The sequence below is a fragment of the Argentina silus genome (genome assembly GCF_951799395.1).
Source record: "Argentina silus genome assembly, chromosome: 5".
Lineage (NCBI taxonomy): Eukaryota > Metazoa > Chordata > Actinopteri > Argentiniformes > Argentinidae > Argentina > Argentina silus.
Genome location: NC_139659.1, coordinates 1,762,960 through 1,780,217, shown reverse-complemented (window position 1 = coordinate 1,780,217; position 17,258 = coordinate 1,762,960). Strand labels below are relative to the sequence as shown.

At 44.1% G+C, this 17,258-nt stretch overlaps 1 protein-coding gene across 1 annotated transcript in view; it reads left to right on the top strand.

The window, feature by feature from the left end:
• Positions 1-17,258, top strand: part of hcn1 (hyperpolarization activated cyclic nucleotide-gated potassium channel 1) — a gene marked incomplete at both ends in the record, with an annotated part of 67,184 nt that overhangs the window by 22,673 nt on the left and 27,253 nt on the right. The window contains one exon of the mRNA XM_083669529.1: positions 9,138-9,299. Coding sequence (XP_083525655.1) covers positions 9,138-9,299 — 162 coding nt within the window. The remainder of the gene's footprint in view (positions 1-9,137; positions 9,300-17,258) is intronic.

The window sequence follows — 17,258 nt, the reverse complement described above, 5'->3', positions numbered from 1 at the left end:
GAGTTTCATAACTACCTTCATAAATACCTTTCATCGTTTCATAATACCTGCAGCTCATCTCAGTGGTACTGCAGTAGCATCTGTTAAGCTTGCCTAGACACAGCACATGTTTGAAGACAGTGTTGTTGTTTTGTCACCATTGCTTATATTACATGCAGAGATCGATAAAGCATCCCATTCTCCCTTTCCATAAATACATTCTGTTTATTCATGATACACAAAACCATGCCTCTCAAGAATCGACTTTCCCGTACATGTTACGTCTGAAAGCATTTGTCTGAGCATATATCCATAAATGTATGTTTCTTTCCACATCAGTACTTGAAATGCACGCTCCAGATTCATACGCGAGCTTCGCATTTGCGTCACAAACAGAGCAAAAGGATCTGATGATAGTCTTCTAGCCGTGTGGGGATTACAGTATCTCAGCACACTGGGAGATAAATTGTTCAAGGAACAAAACTAGTCAGAGAAACGTGTGGATTAAGAAATCTCCTTCCTCCTTTGTCTGGGGCTTTACATTCAGAGCCAGGCCAGCTAGGATAGCTGACTCTGACCCATCCATCTCTCCGGAGTGTGTGTGGGGCCCCCGCTGGTGTGGATGTTGCTCCGAATGGAAATGTACAGATTAAGGAGGAGCAGAAATGTCGAGGTTATCACGCTCGCTCGCCCAAAATAGACCGGGAGTCGAGCGGGCCCAGGGGTTCAGAGTGATGTGTTCACAGAGAGGATGCGGGGACTTCTCCAGCAAGAAGGACAAATCCACTCTCAAACCCCCCTCCACACACACACACACACACACACACACACACACACACACACACACACACATATGTTCACATGCACTCACACACACACACACACACACACACACACACACACACACACACGCACACGGCACACACACACATGGCACACACACATGGCACACACACGGCACACAGCACACACATGACTGTGGTGTGATGATGAGGGTAACCGTGGCTCCTCTGCTCTGAAGGAGAAGGTGACACACATGGGAGGTGGGAGGAGCTGCATTTGGCAAAATTCCCTCCGATTACTAATTTACTACCAAGAAAAACGCCATTACAGGTTGCACAAGATAAGAGTTCATGATCAAGGATTAGACTGTGTTTTGTGTGTACTATATGTGTGTGTGTGGAGGTCATCACTATGGGTATACCCTTACCAGCATACACACTGTAACCAATATGAATGGTCCTTGTGGCCGAAGAGTTGATTTGTGAGTTGAGTAGGCCTATTATATATATATATATATATATGCCATTTAGCTGACGCTTTTATCCAAAGTGACTTACATTGTAGTGGGTGCATACATTTAAGTATATATGGTCCCAGCAGGTATCAAACCCACAACCTAAGCGTTGTTAGCGCCATGCTCCACCCACTGAGCCACAGAGGACCGCCTATTGGTTTAGAGTTGAGTCATGACTTGAGTTGCGTCAGATTGGCTTTGTATGACTGTATCCCAGATGTTGTATTGGTGTATTATAGATGTCTGATGTCTGACTAAACACAATCAGCTGATCACCAAGCCTTGGGAGGCAAGCACCAGATGACTGGCTATGATTCAGCTGCTTCCGTCTCTAATGTTTCCTTCCGGGCGATTTATGACACCCAGTCAACCAAGACATTAATTTAGTAGTCAAATGATGATGTTCTCTCTTCGTACAATGACTCTGTGTTTGTCTGATTAATGCGTCGTTCCAGGGGTTCTTAGACTATTTTCATCGATCGTTACTTCGTCCTTAATTAAGTCTCTAGGTATAAATTTCTCTGTAGTCTCATTAGCTAAAACACTCTGGTAGAAAAGAAGGTTAAGGATGTGTTTGTAGGGGGCGGACTTTAAGTGTAGGGCTGGAGCAAGCACACACGACGTGTCTCAATGATAACAACAGGATCTTTCTTTTCTTACAGTGGCAGCAACCGTATATCAGACGGATTACTAAGCCCAACTGTAAACCTCATTTCCATAGGCTTGTGTTTTCTCTAAGAAACAGTTCAATAGGTCGTACAATACAAATTGTGTCTCTCGTTCACATCCCAATTTCACTCAACAGGATGGTTGATCATTATTACAGTCACCATGGAGCCTTTGGTAAGGGCTTCATTATTTGGTGCAGACTGCCTAATAATCATTTAAATAGCTACAGTGCAGTCCTGTTTTCCAGAGTGCTTCAAATGATTGGAGCCGAGGCGGAGACTGGATTTGTCTTATCAAGGGCATGTTTTGTTGAATGTGATGAGGGGGTCTAGTGTCAACTTGCTGAGGGCCCTCTGGGGTTCTGTCTCCACAACGCTGGCCCGGTCTTTTCCCAAACAGCAGGGGTCTGCCAAGCCCCAACCAGCACTCACAGGTTACCGAGGCTAGGATACCAGGGATTTTTATTACATTTAACATTTATTTTATTTATCCCTTATTTTACCAGATAAATGGACTGAGAACATGTTTTCTTTTGCAACAACAAGTGGGGGTGAATGAGCCAATTGAAAGCAGGGGATGATGAGGTGGCCACGGTATGTGGGCCAGATTTGGAATTTAGCCACCGGTGCTAACTCTAGTACTCTAGTAACTCTAGTACTCTAGTAACTCTAGTACTCTTGCGATAAGCCAGGCCACCGGTGCTAACTCTAGTACTCTTGCGATAAGTGCCTTGAGATGTTGAACGACTTGGGAGTTAGGACCTCGGTTTAGAGTCTCATCCGAAGGACAGCATCCTCTGCAAGGCAGTGCCCCGTTCACTTCCCTGGGGCATTGGGGTCCCCTAAATCAGAGGGAGAAGTGCCACCTACTGGTCCTCCAACACCATTTCCAGCCTATTTTGGTCCCCCCATCCAAGAAGTAACCGAGCATACCCTGCTTAGCTTCCCAGACAAGCCAGCAGAGGGAGGTAGGGTCCACTAATGTAATGTGTAGTATAAGTACTGTAGCTATAATAATTTCAGCGACGGGAGAGCATTGAAACACAACATTTAGTCACATATATCAGTGTTTTTCAGATGGACTACTTTCACTGAGTGTGTTCGATTGTTGGCTGAATTTAATGGAATACACAGCAGCACAGTAGCAATCTGAGTTTACCTTTCCCTGTGGACAAATAAGATTGGAAAATGGTTTTGGGCACTGCCAAAGTACCAGATAGACTCCCCTCACAGACAAATGCAGACAGTTTAAGAAAAAAAATCACTGGCAGCTTTTTGTAAACATAGATACTTGTTACAGTAGATGAATATTGCTTATGCAGTTTTGATAGAATCTGGACATATATCAAGATTTGCACAGAATACACATGTGTCTCAACCACATACACATACCCAGAGACAGGGAGAAAATCCCTGGATGGACAACACGATAGTACACTTCCATTTGATTACGGCATAACATTTTACCGGTCCAATCGGTAGTGTACAGTAACCAAACAGACAGATTATAAAAGAGATTGCAAGACAACGTTAAGCAGCAGGAGTCATTTTCCTGGAAACAGTTGGTCATCCTTCAGTGTAATAGCCAGTGGTGGATTTAATCCTTTCAAATTAGTCCCCAAATTAATCCCTAGTAACCTTAAAATGGAGGTCATTCATTGCCATGTCTAAGCGCAGCACACAAACATACCGCAATGAGTAATTCCTGTGTGTGCCCTATTCCCCTCCTGTCAGACACACTGCACGGCACAACACATTCCTTTAGCTGTAGAATGAACGAATGGGGCCAGTTTAAACGCTGATGCGTGTGCTTTCCGTGCCCAGTGTTTGAACTTGTGCTGTGCACATATTTCGAAACCCTTTTCGCTTGTGTTGCCGACGCTCGCAAGAAAATCTAAATCTCTTCTTAGAACAAATGTTTATAGACGAGCTTTTAATTGATGCTGCCTTTATTCTTTTTAATGTGTTGTGTTTTACAGTTTTTTACTTATATTTGTGTTTTTATTTACACATCTGTTTTATCTGCACACTTTGTAACATTGTTTTAAAAAAGGTCCTATATAAATAAAGTGTATTATTATTATTATTATTATTATTATTATTATTATTATTATTATTATTGTGTGGGTGTTAGTTTAGCATCACCATCATCGGCAGTGGTCAAGCCCCGTATTCCTCTCCTGCCCACATATAATGTTTTAGCTGAGCACCATCCTGAAAATGGTGTTCTTCACTTCAGACCCTTTCCATGGTCATCATCATTACTGTTGAGATGTTACATTAGTAGAGAATACTTCGCCTACCCCCCCCCCCCCCCTCCCTCATGCATCCATTAAAATTACCCCCCCCTCCACTCTGTGCTGCGCATAGCCGGAGAGCAGACCCCTGTCTGTGTCACGCTGATCTTGTTAATGTTGTTACAGTACAGAGAGCCCTCTGCTCCGCTGTGGGTTCAATGCACAGGCATGTGAGATAAACATGTTAATTAGGATTACTGGGAAATTGTAGCTGCAGTATGCAGATCTGGTCGGCCGAGAGGAGAGGAGAGGAGAGGAGAGGAGAGGAGAGGAGAGGAGAGGAGAGGAGAGGAGCAGGACCCACCGTCCGTCTCTCGGCTGAGGCCTTTGTTCCAACGGGAGGAATGATGCAGTTATATTGTTATTTTTAGGATCATGTGCTGAAGGAGCTACGAGGAAATGAAATATGTGTAATCTATTCAATGCAATTGATTCTGAAACGAGAAACGTTTGAAAATAACAAAATCGCTATTCTATTCTATGTGTCTTTAAAAGTGACAGAAGAAATGCGATTATTGAAGTCTTCGTGGGATTAGCGAAATATCATGATTTTGGGTTCCTAAAACGTCTCACCGGGCATGAGACAAAGGCTAATCTCGCTAAGCCAAACTTTCAATTCTGGGTTCAGAGATTAGTCATGCTGTAACCCAACCTCGTGGCCCAACCTTGCACTGTAAGTTATACCGTAGAAGTTTCCCAGCGAGGTGGATCGGCCCCTGAGTACTGCACAGCCTGACAAGACCTGTTTAGGCCCCACGAAGCCATATCCAACAGGAACGCTAACTCAACAGCTATGAGCGTCTCCCTCACTCTACCTCCCTCGTTTTTGTCTCTTTTGTTGTGTTTTCAATTATGCGTCGTTGACGACGAGAAAGCCGACAGCCTGTCAGAGCGTCTCTATTTCCTGCCAGGGGTGTGAAACATTAGCAATTCAAATAGCCCAAGACCAAGTGCTGCTTCCTCTCCCCATCCCTTGTTTTCCCGGACCTGAAGGAATATGTGCTTTTGACACGTACCCATCTCTGTGCGTTGTCATCAAACTCTGACACATACAGTACCTACTCAAAAAGGAATAAAGACAAGGGGATCGAGCGAAGGGAGCACTGTGAAACAGCCATCCTTTGAGCTAGCGGCTAATTTTAGGCCCCTCTCATGTACCACTGAAGTGCTGTATCTCCCTGTGGATGAGTTTGAATCACGGAGACTCTTATCTGCGTTCCTCTTCACTCCTTCCCTCTCTCTGTTCTCTGGCAGAGTGTTGTCCTTGGCGCAGGGGTTACCGCAGTTAGCGCCACAGGCTAAATGCTGGCCTACTGGTCTGCGTTTCTTTCCACACAGTTGTCAACCCCCCCCCCCCCACCCCCACCCTCCCACCCCCACCCCCCCCGCCCTCATTCACTCGCCTTCAAGGATCTGAAAGGAGTAGCATAGGTGGAAGCAGTGTCGTCTCATCTAGGTGGAGCTAATGGTTGCAGCAAATTGGTTGGTCTCCTATCCACCTTGGGGAGGGGTGAAGGGAGGGCAGAGGGAGGGGAGGAAGCAACTTTCTGGAATGAAATGCAGCCCCGGTGTTTCAGCCACCACCCCGTGTCCACTTGGCAGCAGTCTCATGACACGGCTGAGTGAGATGGGACGTCCAATCATATCGCTCCGGAGACAGGACTATGATTGAAGTTAACTCTGACAGCTTCTGGGAGGTCAATGAAAGAGCTGTTGGCAGACCGCAGGGTGTGTCTTGGCCTCTGTATCGCAATAACACATCCACAGCAGGGGAGGCTGGTGGAGGCAGAAATCCTCAGAGGACTGGCTCAGGCTGGACTGGAGAGAGAAGAAGAGCAGCACCTTGAGTGGGAGAGAGTGACAATTGTAATGGAAAATAATGATGACAGTATAAAGTGAAAAGAAATGCCATAATTTATTCGAAGCACAGCGAGTGCACTCGCCCCAAGGCTTTCTTCTGACATCGTCTGCGTCAGTTCAGTTCCTTCATGGATAGCTTATTATTTTGTATGCATCTCTGCTCTTTCTCTCCTCCATCCCCCCCCTCCCTCCCTCCCTCCCTCCCTCCCTCCCTCCCTACTCCACCCCCCTCTTTAGCCCCTGCCCATCTGGTTCTGTCCAGACTGTCTTTCTGCCTACCTAGCTCTTTTTCCGCAAACAGCAGTTTGTTTTCTATATTTGGCTCTAATATGATCTTGTTTATTAAAGAATAATCACAGTAGCACACTCCTTATTTGCGCTTAGTGTTGGTATAGTAAATCAGGTAACAGTGTATGTAGAGCTGTTCTTACATGTGTAATGCTGTAGTTACTCTAGTAACACGTTTGGTTATTACACTGCAGTCAACTGTTCCACTGACTTGTGTAATGTGTGTATTACCATACCAAATACTTCTCATTCCCAAGACTCTGCAATTACAAGCAGTAACTCAGTGACTATGCAACACTATGTCGATACAATGTTGTTCCTAGAAGAATTGCAGCATTACTACAGGTATATGAGCTCCATAATAAAGAGTTACCGAGTTAAAGTTACTACACATAACCTTTGACCCCTGGGTGAGCTCTTGAGCTAGGTGGGTCCCCTAGATACATAGAACTGTTGTTATTAGCAACGGTAGATTGACAGTAAAAGACAGGGACTTTCATAAACAACGCTCTCTTCCGTATCTGTGTCCTTCTCTCAAAAACCTGGAGAGTAAATCGATGTTCAGTAAATGACTTCTTTAAAATGCAGGACAGACCACATGCCTCCTCCAATCATGGCACGACTCCATTACACGTTAATTTGGTTGTGAAGGACTCCTATTGTCATTATTGATGGGTGTTAGAGGACTTCCTTGCGTCTGTATTATTGACTGGTATGGGTGTACGTACTTCTCTATTTCAGTTTGGAGACCTACAGTACAGTAATGAAAATCCACAAGTGTGCTGCACTGACTGAGCTGACTAGTTTACAGTATTGGTAACACTCTATTTGGATAGTCCCAAATAGATAGTTTGTTGATGTTCAGTAGATGGTCAACTAACTGTCAACAACCTTAACCTTAACCCTTATCTTTACCCTAACCATAACCCTTACCCTAACCCTACTCTGACCCGAAAACCAAACCCTAACCCTAACCCTACTCTGACCCGAAACCAAACCCTAACCATAACCCTAGCAAGCTGGTGCAGTTGATAGTTTGCTGACAGTTTGAGCAACTCTAGATCATCTATAGGGGACTATCCAAATACAGTGTGACTGAGGATTTCCCCTGTCCTTCCCTTCGACAGGGAAACACCTACACAGGAAGGGTTATGGTTAGGGTAAGGGTTAAGGTTAGGGTTAGAGTACGGTTAGGGTAAGGGGATTTCCCCTGTCCTTCCCTTCGACAGGGAAACACCTACACAGAAAATATGTGATTGGTAGTCCCATTTTGATTGGGTGGTGGATTAATGTTTTCATCTTGTTACAGTGTGATGTTATCATGGCAAGGGGGGCAGGGGCTGATCTGTATCCTTTTTATGTATTAACAAAATGCTTAAAAGCTCAACCCCATTACGATGCAATTACAAAGCATTCTCTAGAATACTTTGTTATAACAATGTTAATACAATGTTGTTACTAGAGTTACCACAGAATCACAGGTATAGCCGCAAGCGTATTAAGTGTTTACCTGTTGTTTTATAAGTTTCAGATATAATAACTATGAGAAAGAAGGTGTATGTTTGACATGCGCAAAATTAAGTCACGTTTCGTTGCCTTAATAACCAGAATCACAGTATTTATTTTCGACCTTGACTCCACAGCATAGCAACTAGTTATCCCCATGGCAATAATTTAGAAAAACTGCCCGGAAACAAAAGGTCACCATATCTCACTGTCTGCGAATTTTGTTGAGCATAAAATTAACTTCTTAATCTGTCATTGCAGTGTGCTGCACCATACCATAAGAGCCTATTAAAATGCCATTAAATTCATGCATTAGTGACTTAAGCAGTTTATGGAGAGAGCAATCCTATCACCTTAAAAATAGATAACAATTACCTGAGGTCTCAGATAAGGCCTTCATTTGGGGGGGGGGGGGGACTGGGGGGGGGACTGGGTCCACAATACATTGGACTGCTCAAATGACCGGTTTATCATGCTAAACCGGCACTTTGTCACTTTTTTTGCAAAGAATTGAGCTTTGGCCAAAATGTATAATGGAATAACCAGCCAGAAAATAAATAATGGGTTTCTCATGCAAATGAGAGTATTTGAATTAGCATGGGGATCCAGAGAAGCGTGAGGAGAACCTCTTTGTTCAACGAACCCGTTGCTTTAGACCTGTTCACTCACCCTGGAGACTGCCTCCCATTCTCCTGCTGCCCGCACTGATTAAGCAACATGATCAGGATTGTGTCTCTGCACATGTCAAGTCACCACACTCTGGGATGGTATTGTTGGCATGTACAGTGGCGTTCAATCTTACCGTAATGTGACAAAATAATTATTGCCAAAAGTGTAATGTTATGGTAATCGGCTTGAATGGAAATGTCAAACTCAGCAAATCATGTACTTGACCTTACTGCTTACATTATATCGATCCTCTGTTAAATATGCATGTGTCAACTGTATATCATGTGGCTATACTCCAAGTGTAGACAGCTGGTTATGCCCACCTTTGCATTTTGTTAAGCCCCTCTCCACTGGGCACACAATCAACCTTAACTTGCTCTGGTCGGTTTGTTTTGGACGGCGTCCATGTTGTGTTATGAATACCTCAACATCTGTGAGTTACACAGGCCTTGCGGTGCGAAATGTGGCAAACCCACCACTAGTCACTCTCCACCCTGCACTTCAAAGGTGATTTTTGGGTGATTTAGCCGGTGACTAAAATGTGTTTTTTCTCTCTTCTCTCATTCTCGACAGATCTTCCATATGACCTACGACCTGGCCAGTGCAGTGGTAAGAATATTTAATCTGATAGGGATGATGCTTCTTCTCTGTCACTGGGACGGTTGTCTCCAGTTCCTGGTGCCTCTCCTCCAGGATTTCCCTCCGGATTGTTGGGTGTCGCTAAACGGTATGGTTGTAAGTATTATACATTTTTCGTCCTGTTTGTTTGTTTTTTTTCTTTCACATTTTGAAAATGTTAGCGTATTTTGTAGGTTGCCATGTAACCGTGTGTGTTACTGTAACATATACAGAGCATCCTGTCAACACATATCGGAATGAGTAGGAGTTCAGTCAGTACGTCCGTATGTGTATTTAGAAATAGTTATCGGATATTGTTTGATTTAGGATAGTGAAATTTACCTCAAGTTCTGTAGATTACACGTTTATTCCAGTGTTTTAGACCAGTCCATCCCATACACTTGTGTGTGTATTATGTTCACCCCGGTAGTCTTATCTTGTAACTAGTACACAATAGTGTTGCTTTGCCATACAGCACTTCATCTATACTTTTAGAGCATTTACAGACAATGTTTACAAATAAATGTAGATTTACTACGGAAGAGTACTTTCAAGTCAATACTGCTTGTTTTAATATTCTGATGGTTTTTACACCAGTCATTTTCGTGGGAAGTCTAGGGTGTCAAACTCGTTTTGGCCCTGGGCCACATTGGACCAAATGCAACCTTACGCGGGCCGGAAAAAACCGATAGATTTCAGAGTACAACTAAACAAATGCCCACTGCAGTGTCCACCGGTGCACCATATTATACATACTCAGCCTACACTCAATGCCTCATTTCCACAGAGCTCAATATTACAGTGTTACAGTAGCCTACTCAAACTCAGACCAATGCCTCTTTTCCATGATGGATTCATCTGTGGGCATCTGAAGGTTGGAAGAGAAAATATAATTCATGATTAATAAGCCAATATACTCATAAGTCTATTACAAGAAATAATAAGAAACTAGAGACATACAATATATATGTTTTCATGTCCTCCGATCAGGGGATGGGGTGGTACAGTAGGGATTAAATAAAAAGAAGAAGACATTTTGCAAGCGATGCTTTCTGATAGAACATAGTCGTTATCTTCCCATTTTAAAGCTGATCTATCCTTGAAAAAATTTAAATAATAATAATAATAATAATAATAATTCCGCAAATGACTGCGGGCCGGATTGGACCACGATGGGCAGGCCCGCGGGATCTTTGACACCCGTATGGTAAGAGAGAGAGAGAGAGAGAGAGAGAGAGGATGAGGGAGGGAGGGAGAGAGACTCCTATCAGTGCAGGGGGTCTCTCTCTCTCTCTCTCTCTCCCCCCCCCCAAAGATTAGGCCGTTTTTCAACCGTTGCAAAGCTCAAAGGATGGATGCACTTTAATAGGCAGGAGCAAATCTCTGTGCTTCATTACATATTTGTCTTTGGTCTTTAGCTTAGCTTAGCATTGCATTAGATAACACAGAGCAGAGAGAACCATACACAGTTATGCAACGTGGTATTGTATAATACTCTACAGGGCTCAGTTGAACTTAGAGGTACTCAGCAGTGCTGTGTGGGATTACGCACAATTCATTTGCATATATTCTCAATCGGCAAACATTGTCTAAACTATCCAAAGAGATTTATATAATAGTCATTCAACTCCATCAATGTGCAGTGACAGCTTCATTCACTATATGTGAATGCAGTGTTGTTACTAGAGTAATTACAATGTTACTACAGAAGTTAAGGGGCAATTTAATGTTATACGGTATAGAACAATTTGTATCATGTTTTAAAGCTCTGATGAATCACACCCAAGGATTTGTGCAGTCCTGAAATAAAGAAACAAGGTTTAGGTCTTTATTTCCCTTGATCTTTTCAGAAAATTGATTTAATGTCAGCCTGATTTGGAGTTGGAGCTGGAATCCATTTAAAGTGCTGCAATGTTTGCTCAGAGTTGGTTCTCCAGCAGCGATGTTGGGCCAGGCTGAAGACCTGTCTTAATTTAGCTGCTCTGATGGCACGAAGCCACCTGAAGAGCTACTGCCTCAACCCTCGGGATGCGGGGGTCCTACAGTACGTGCCACCGAATCTAAACTGTTTATGTGGAGACTTAGACAGTTTCATTCCCCAATGTGATTAAAAATACATCAATAACAATCTCCACATGCAGACCTGTGCTTATGAAATTATTATGACAAATTCAAAGACAAGCCGAAGTAAAATGCAGTGCTCTGATACTGGCGCCAGATGGAACGCTTGTAAACCACAAGAATAAGTTACACTATATGGGTATGCATTAGGCCTGTTTACCATAGACACAATGGCAATGACAACCATGGTACCCATGTGACTGCCCAGCCAGCTACAGGGCCCCAGTGTACAGTCATGTAGTTCTGATGCACTGGAGCATGAGCTGACCTTATCAATATTAATGCTCCCTCAACACTTAAAAAACATGGCTTTTGGGGGCTTTTTGGGGATCTGTTGATCTGTTGTTTTTGCCATGCGTGAAAGCTGCGTTTAGAAATGGGAAACTGTGTCGGGAAAAATAAGACATTACATCTGCAATCCCGGATGTAACTCCGACACCGTGCTCTCTCTCTCTCTCCCCCTCTCTCTCTCTCCCTCTCTCCCCTCTCTCTCTCTCCCTCCCTCTCTCTCTCTCTCTACCTCTCTCCCTCCCTCCCTCTCTCCCCCCCCTCTGTCTCCCTCTCTCTCTCTCCCTCTCTCCCTCTCTCTCTCTCTCTCTCTCTCTCTCTCTCTCTCTCCCTCCCTCTCTCCCTCTCTCCCTCTCTCTCTCTCCCTCCCTCCCTCTCTCTCCCTCTCTCTCTCTCTCCCTCCCTCCATCACTCCCTCCCTCCCTCCCTTTCTCCGTACACCTCTCTGAGCTATATGCTGTAAGGCAGGGGGGTCAAACGCCTGTGGTTTGTTTAGTTCAGAAGGATGAGAAGGGACTTGGATATTGCCCGGAGATGTTGCCCTTTTTTTGATTTTTCTCAAGACAAGCATCGCTGTGATACGCATGCACGTGAAGTCCTCCCAGCCACTACACTGGAGGCGCAGATATCAGCTTTTCAACATCACTACTCCCTGTGCCACCCTTATCTGCACCCTTCTTCTGTCAGGCGACGGGGGAAGTTGCCTGAGCTTGCTCTTACTGTCTATTACTTATTCAGCCTGGCCGCGAGTGTACTTTCTTAAGTTAAGATTAAATGATCTTGCAGTTATACCATCCCCCTCATGAGTGTCGGTTGCAATTTGTCCACGTTGAGGGGTTTTATGCAAAATTAGACAAAAAAAAAACACCCACTGTACTATTTCCATTTCCTGTAGCCAAATATGCAGTATTTTCCTTAAATTAGCTGCTGTGCTTTTAATCATTACCCTTAATTATGATAACGATGAATTCCTCGGTACCGGATATCTCAGCCTTGTTCATTTCATTGTCTTTCAATTCTGCTCAAAGGGGGTGGTGGGGGGGTGGGGGGGTGGGGGGCGTGGTTAGCCAGCCGTTCTTTTGTTTGGGTACAGAGTGAGAGTCTGTGAGCTCCAGGAGGGCCTCAGGGAGTCCGTGGGCGTGATGCTTCACCAGCCATGCCTTGATGGCCGTGGCCCAGCTGAACTGTGGGTGTTGCAGTCCTTTATCCTCTCCTATTCAGATTGAACCGTTAACAATGGCCTGCCAATTAGTGAGCGACCCGCACACATGGTAGAACCCAGAGGGTCCCAACACACTTTAGCAAAATTGTGCATTTATGTACAGTGTGTGCTTGCCAACGAGGTAGGGACAGGATCAGTTGAAGTTATATGAATTAATAAATAGGCACGATATTGTCTGATGCGTTTAATTTGTACAGGCAAGGAGAAGATATGAGTCATTGTTCACACTGTACACAAAACAATACAGATGAATCAAATTAAACCAGTAATTCATGTACAGTAATTACCCTGAAATTACTCAGTTTTTAATGTGACAAGAGCAATAACCTTGACATTGAGGTTATTATGCCGCCTGTTTTCACAATACATACTATAAATGCTGAATTTCCTCTGCATTGTAGTTGGCTCATACCTCCCTTGTAACACGGTGAGAACAACACAAGCCGAGTCTGCGTCTAACCCTACAGTATGAGTCTGCGTCTAACCCTACAGTATGAGTCTGTGTCTAACCCTACAGTATGAGTCTGCGTCTAACCCTACAGTATGAGTCTGCGTCTAACCCTACAGTATGAGTCTGCGTCTAACCCTACAGTATGAGTCTGCGTCTAACCCTACAGAATGAGTCTGCGTCTAACCCTACAGTATGAGTCTGCGTCTAACCCTACAGTATGAGTCTGTTTGGTTCTTCACTGTATGTCTTCTGTAGACCCAAGGCAAGGTGGGAACGTGCTGACAGAACGCCCCACAGATCCAAAGTGAAAAGTGCAGACTCACTCTGACGTTCCTCTCCCCTCCACTCTGGACACATCAGTGTTCCCGCTGAAAATGTTCCTAATAGCTCACTTTTTATTGTCTTTATTGTCAATTCCTGCTTGGCGTTTTCGCCCCACCCCCCACAATGCACCTCAGCACATCACGGACACACATGTCTGGCACCCACCGCCGCGCTTATTGTACTCCGGTTGTCTGAACCTTTCAGAGGATATGACAAAGAACTTCTTGAGCAGGTGTATAAATACTTAATTTCATGCTTGCCGCCATCAAAGTAACTGGCGGTGAAAGTGAGACCACAGCACACAGCATCAAAGTCCCTCTGCCTCCATTTGCCCTCCCGAGGAGGGGTATTTTAATCTCTCTCTCAGATACGGAGCGCGTTGCAATTTTTGGTTGTTGATACGTCGCTCCCTCTCTTCCTCTCCTCCTCTCCTCCCGTCAGGGCGAAGGGGCTGCGCTGCGTTGTAGATACTGCTGAGTGGTGGTATTGTACGGGGTATAGGACGATTATCTGCATGACTAATGGGTCGAGAGGAGCTCCTTCCTCTTTGGAGCTGCATTTACTTAATCACTAGACAAGATAATGCGATTGTCACTGGCAGCAGGGTGGGGGTGGGGGGGGAGGGTGGGGGTGGGGGTGGGGTGGGGGGGGTTGGAGGGGGCGAGGGGATGGGTGGGCCGCTCGGTGCTGACCACTGACACCCCCGGCCTGGCCACCAGGGTCCCCTGCTCAGTAGAGAGAGCTCAGGAAACCCAGCAAAACGTTGTTGTCCTCCTCAAGACTTCTGCATATAAATGAGCCTCTCTGTGAGAAATATAGGCAATATTGTTTTTTTTTTTTTTTTTTTTGCCGTGGATCAATTCCCTGGAATGGATATGTATTCTTTCTTCTGTATTGTTGATAAGAATACAAAAACAAAACATTGTGAATGGATGCCAGGTCCCGCGGTTAACAGTTCAGAATGCAGAATTGACGAACGTAGGGATGTGGTGGATGGACTGCAGTGGATGTGTGGGTGGAGGTGAGATGGAGAGGAGGGAAAGGGTGTGGGTGGTGTGGTGGTGGTGGTGGTGGTGGAGGGGGGGGTGGTGTAGTGCACTGCTGATGCAGGCTCATTTGAATTTTGATGGCTGAGTGTGTGTTGAGGATGTGTTGGGGAGGATTAATGCCCCTGCAGAAGACTGGCTAGCCCATGCATATCCACACCGCCCAGGGGCATCACTCAGACTCCCCTGGCCTCTCTCTCTCTCTCTCTCTCTCGTCCTTGGTCAGCCATCACCGCCCCATCCATCTCCTCCCACTCTGCCGTGACTCACGTCCAATAGCCTGCTCCAGTTTAGAATTCATAGATCAAAACTCACGTGTTTGTTCAGTCACTGTGTGTGTGTGTGTGTGTGTGTGTGTGTGTGTGTGTGTGTGTGTGTGTGTGTGTCTGTGTGTGTCTGTGTGTGTCTGTGTGTGTGTGTGTGTGCCCCTCTCTTCTGCCTTTTGGAAATTGCCAAAGAAATCCACTCCACTTCCCCTTTCCAGAGCTTAGCAACTTGAATCCTAAGTAGTTTTTTTCTTTTGAATCAGTGGGTAGTTTGTTTACGTCTGTACCTTCACAACACCTTCCAGGTAGTGAAAGGGCCTATTGTATGAGGATTAACATCCGTCCTCAGAGACTCTTCGAATAATTTTCAATAAAATGGTATTTCCCAAGAATTTACAGAGAAATCTCCTGAAGATGAATGCACTTTAACACTCAAAAGATAACACAAAAGATAACCCAAATTAAAAACAAATCCCTCTCGATTTCATGAGAGAAACACATCAAATGGGAAAACAAAATGTTATGCCATCTGCATAGCAAGACCACTCTATTCCTGAGATGATAAGAAGCAATTTTTTTCTCCACTTTGTCCGAATGGATTGCGTTCTGCTTAGCCATGGCAAAAAAACCTCTGCTATCTGTAATCTCATTGTCGCTCACTGACGGGATTAGCATGATGTGAAAATACGGTTTGTTGTGTAAACAATTTGGGCTTTTTTAACTCTGTGGGATTGCAGATCACTACTGTTGTGAGGCCTTCTCTACAGGTCACATGTCAGACCTCACTCGAGGACAGCTTCGGCTCTCGTGAAGCATTCGTTCTACTGAATGCCAACGATTAAACAGCTGGCTGACGTGCACCCAGCGAAGCTTAGCTTAAGTCAGGTCAAAGTTGTCCTTAGTTACAGTGTAGCATCTGGAAATATACAACAAACTACCAGAGATGAAAGAGGCTAACAATCCTCATCTTTTCTAAAGTGCATGAATAACAATGTGTTCCAGTTTATCCAGAAAATAGCAAATGATTGATTCATGACTTGGCAGTGTGTCTTTGACTTTGCACAGTGTGTCTTTGACTCTGCACAGTGTTTCTCCTGGTTTTTTTTAATCCGTCGTACGTTATTGGCAGTTTATTTCGGCTGTCCAGAGATGCTGCTGTGAATTTTCCTTGTTAAGCTTATCTGCTTGATTCATGGTTTGATAAATTAGGATGCCTGCAGGTCCCATTGCTTCCTTGCTGCGCTGTTCAAAGACTGCTGTGTCCTTTGTGCCCAACTCAGTGTGAACAGATTGTGATTAGATTATATAATTGATAAATAACAATGAGCACATCACATGTCTTATAGTCATGGAGCATGGATAGCACAAACAACTTGCAGTTGTCGAGGGGAAATGCAGATCAGGCAATTAAATCCAGGAATTACAGTACATTTTCATATTTATGTTGTTGTTTTTGTTGTCTGAAATTATCAAATATGCCAAGACAAAGATTGAGAAAAATGATTGTGAAAGTCAGAAAAATGTTACTGTTACTACTACTACTACTACTACTACTACAACTACTACTATACTACTATTACTACAACTACTACTACTACTACTATTACTACTACTATACTACTACTACTATACTACTACTACTATACTACTACTACTACTATACTACTACTACTACTACTACTACTACTACTACTACTACTACTAATAAACCATTTTAATATTAACAACTGTTCAACGTCAAAGACTCTAGAATGCCATTATCTGTACTTTCATTTTCTTTCTTGCTTTTCTTAATTTTTTTTGCCATGTCACTTTCGGTTGTTCCATGGCCAAATAGTTTACAGTCCTGTTATACTGCCTGTTAGTCGTATGGCCTCTCCGTAGCATCAATCACTCCCTTAGCCACATGCAGACAGCAACGCTGGATGAACGAGGACTATCGATTGTCATCGCTTCCACACAAGACAGCTAAATGTTACATGTGGAGTCTTCAATCATACTGTATAACATTTCCCTTGTTAGATTTGAAACAGTATTTTGTTACCAGACGCTGCCAGTGACATCCGACTCATATGGATTATGTTACGTTCCCCGAAACCAACACCTCAAAGGGGGTCGCTCAAAATAAAGGGTCCAGAAAGGTCTCACTGAAGGTTGCAAAGCAACCAAGATTGGGTTCCTAAAAGGCATCCACCATGGACGCCCACTAGGTTTGCCAAATAGGGCAAACTAAAATAAATCCCAAAACTAAATTAAAGGGTCAGGGAGTAACTGAAATATCTTGTTTTGAAACTAAACCAAACACAGAGAAAAGCAACACACAGATGTTATACTGTTCTGAGTAGCAGGAGGTAACCA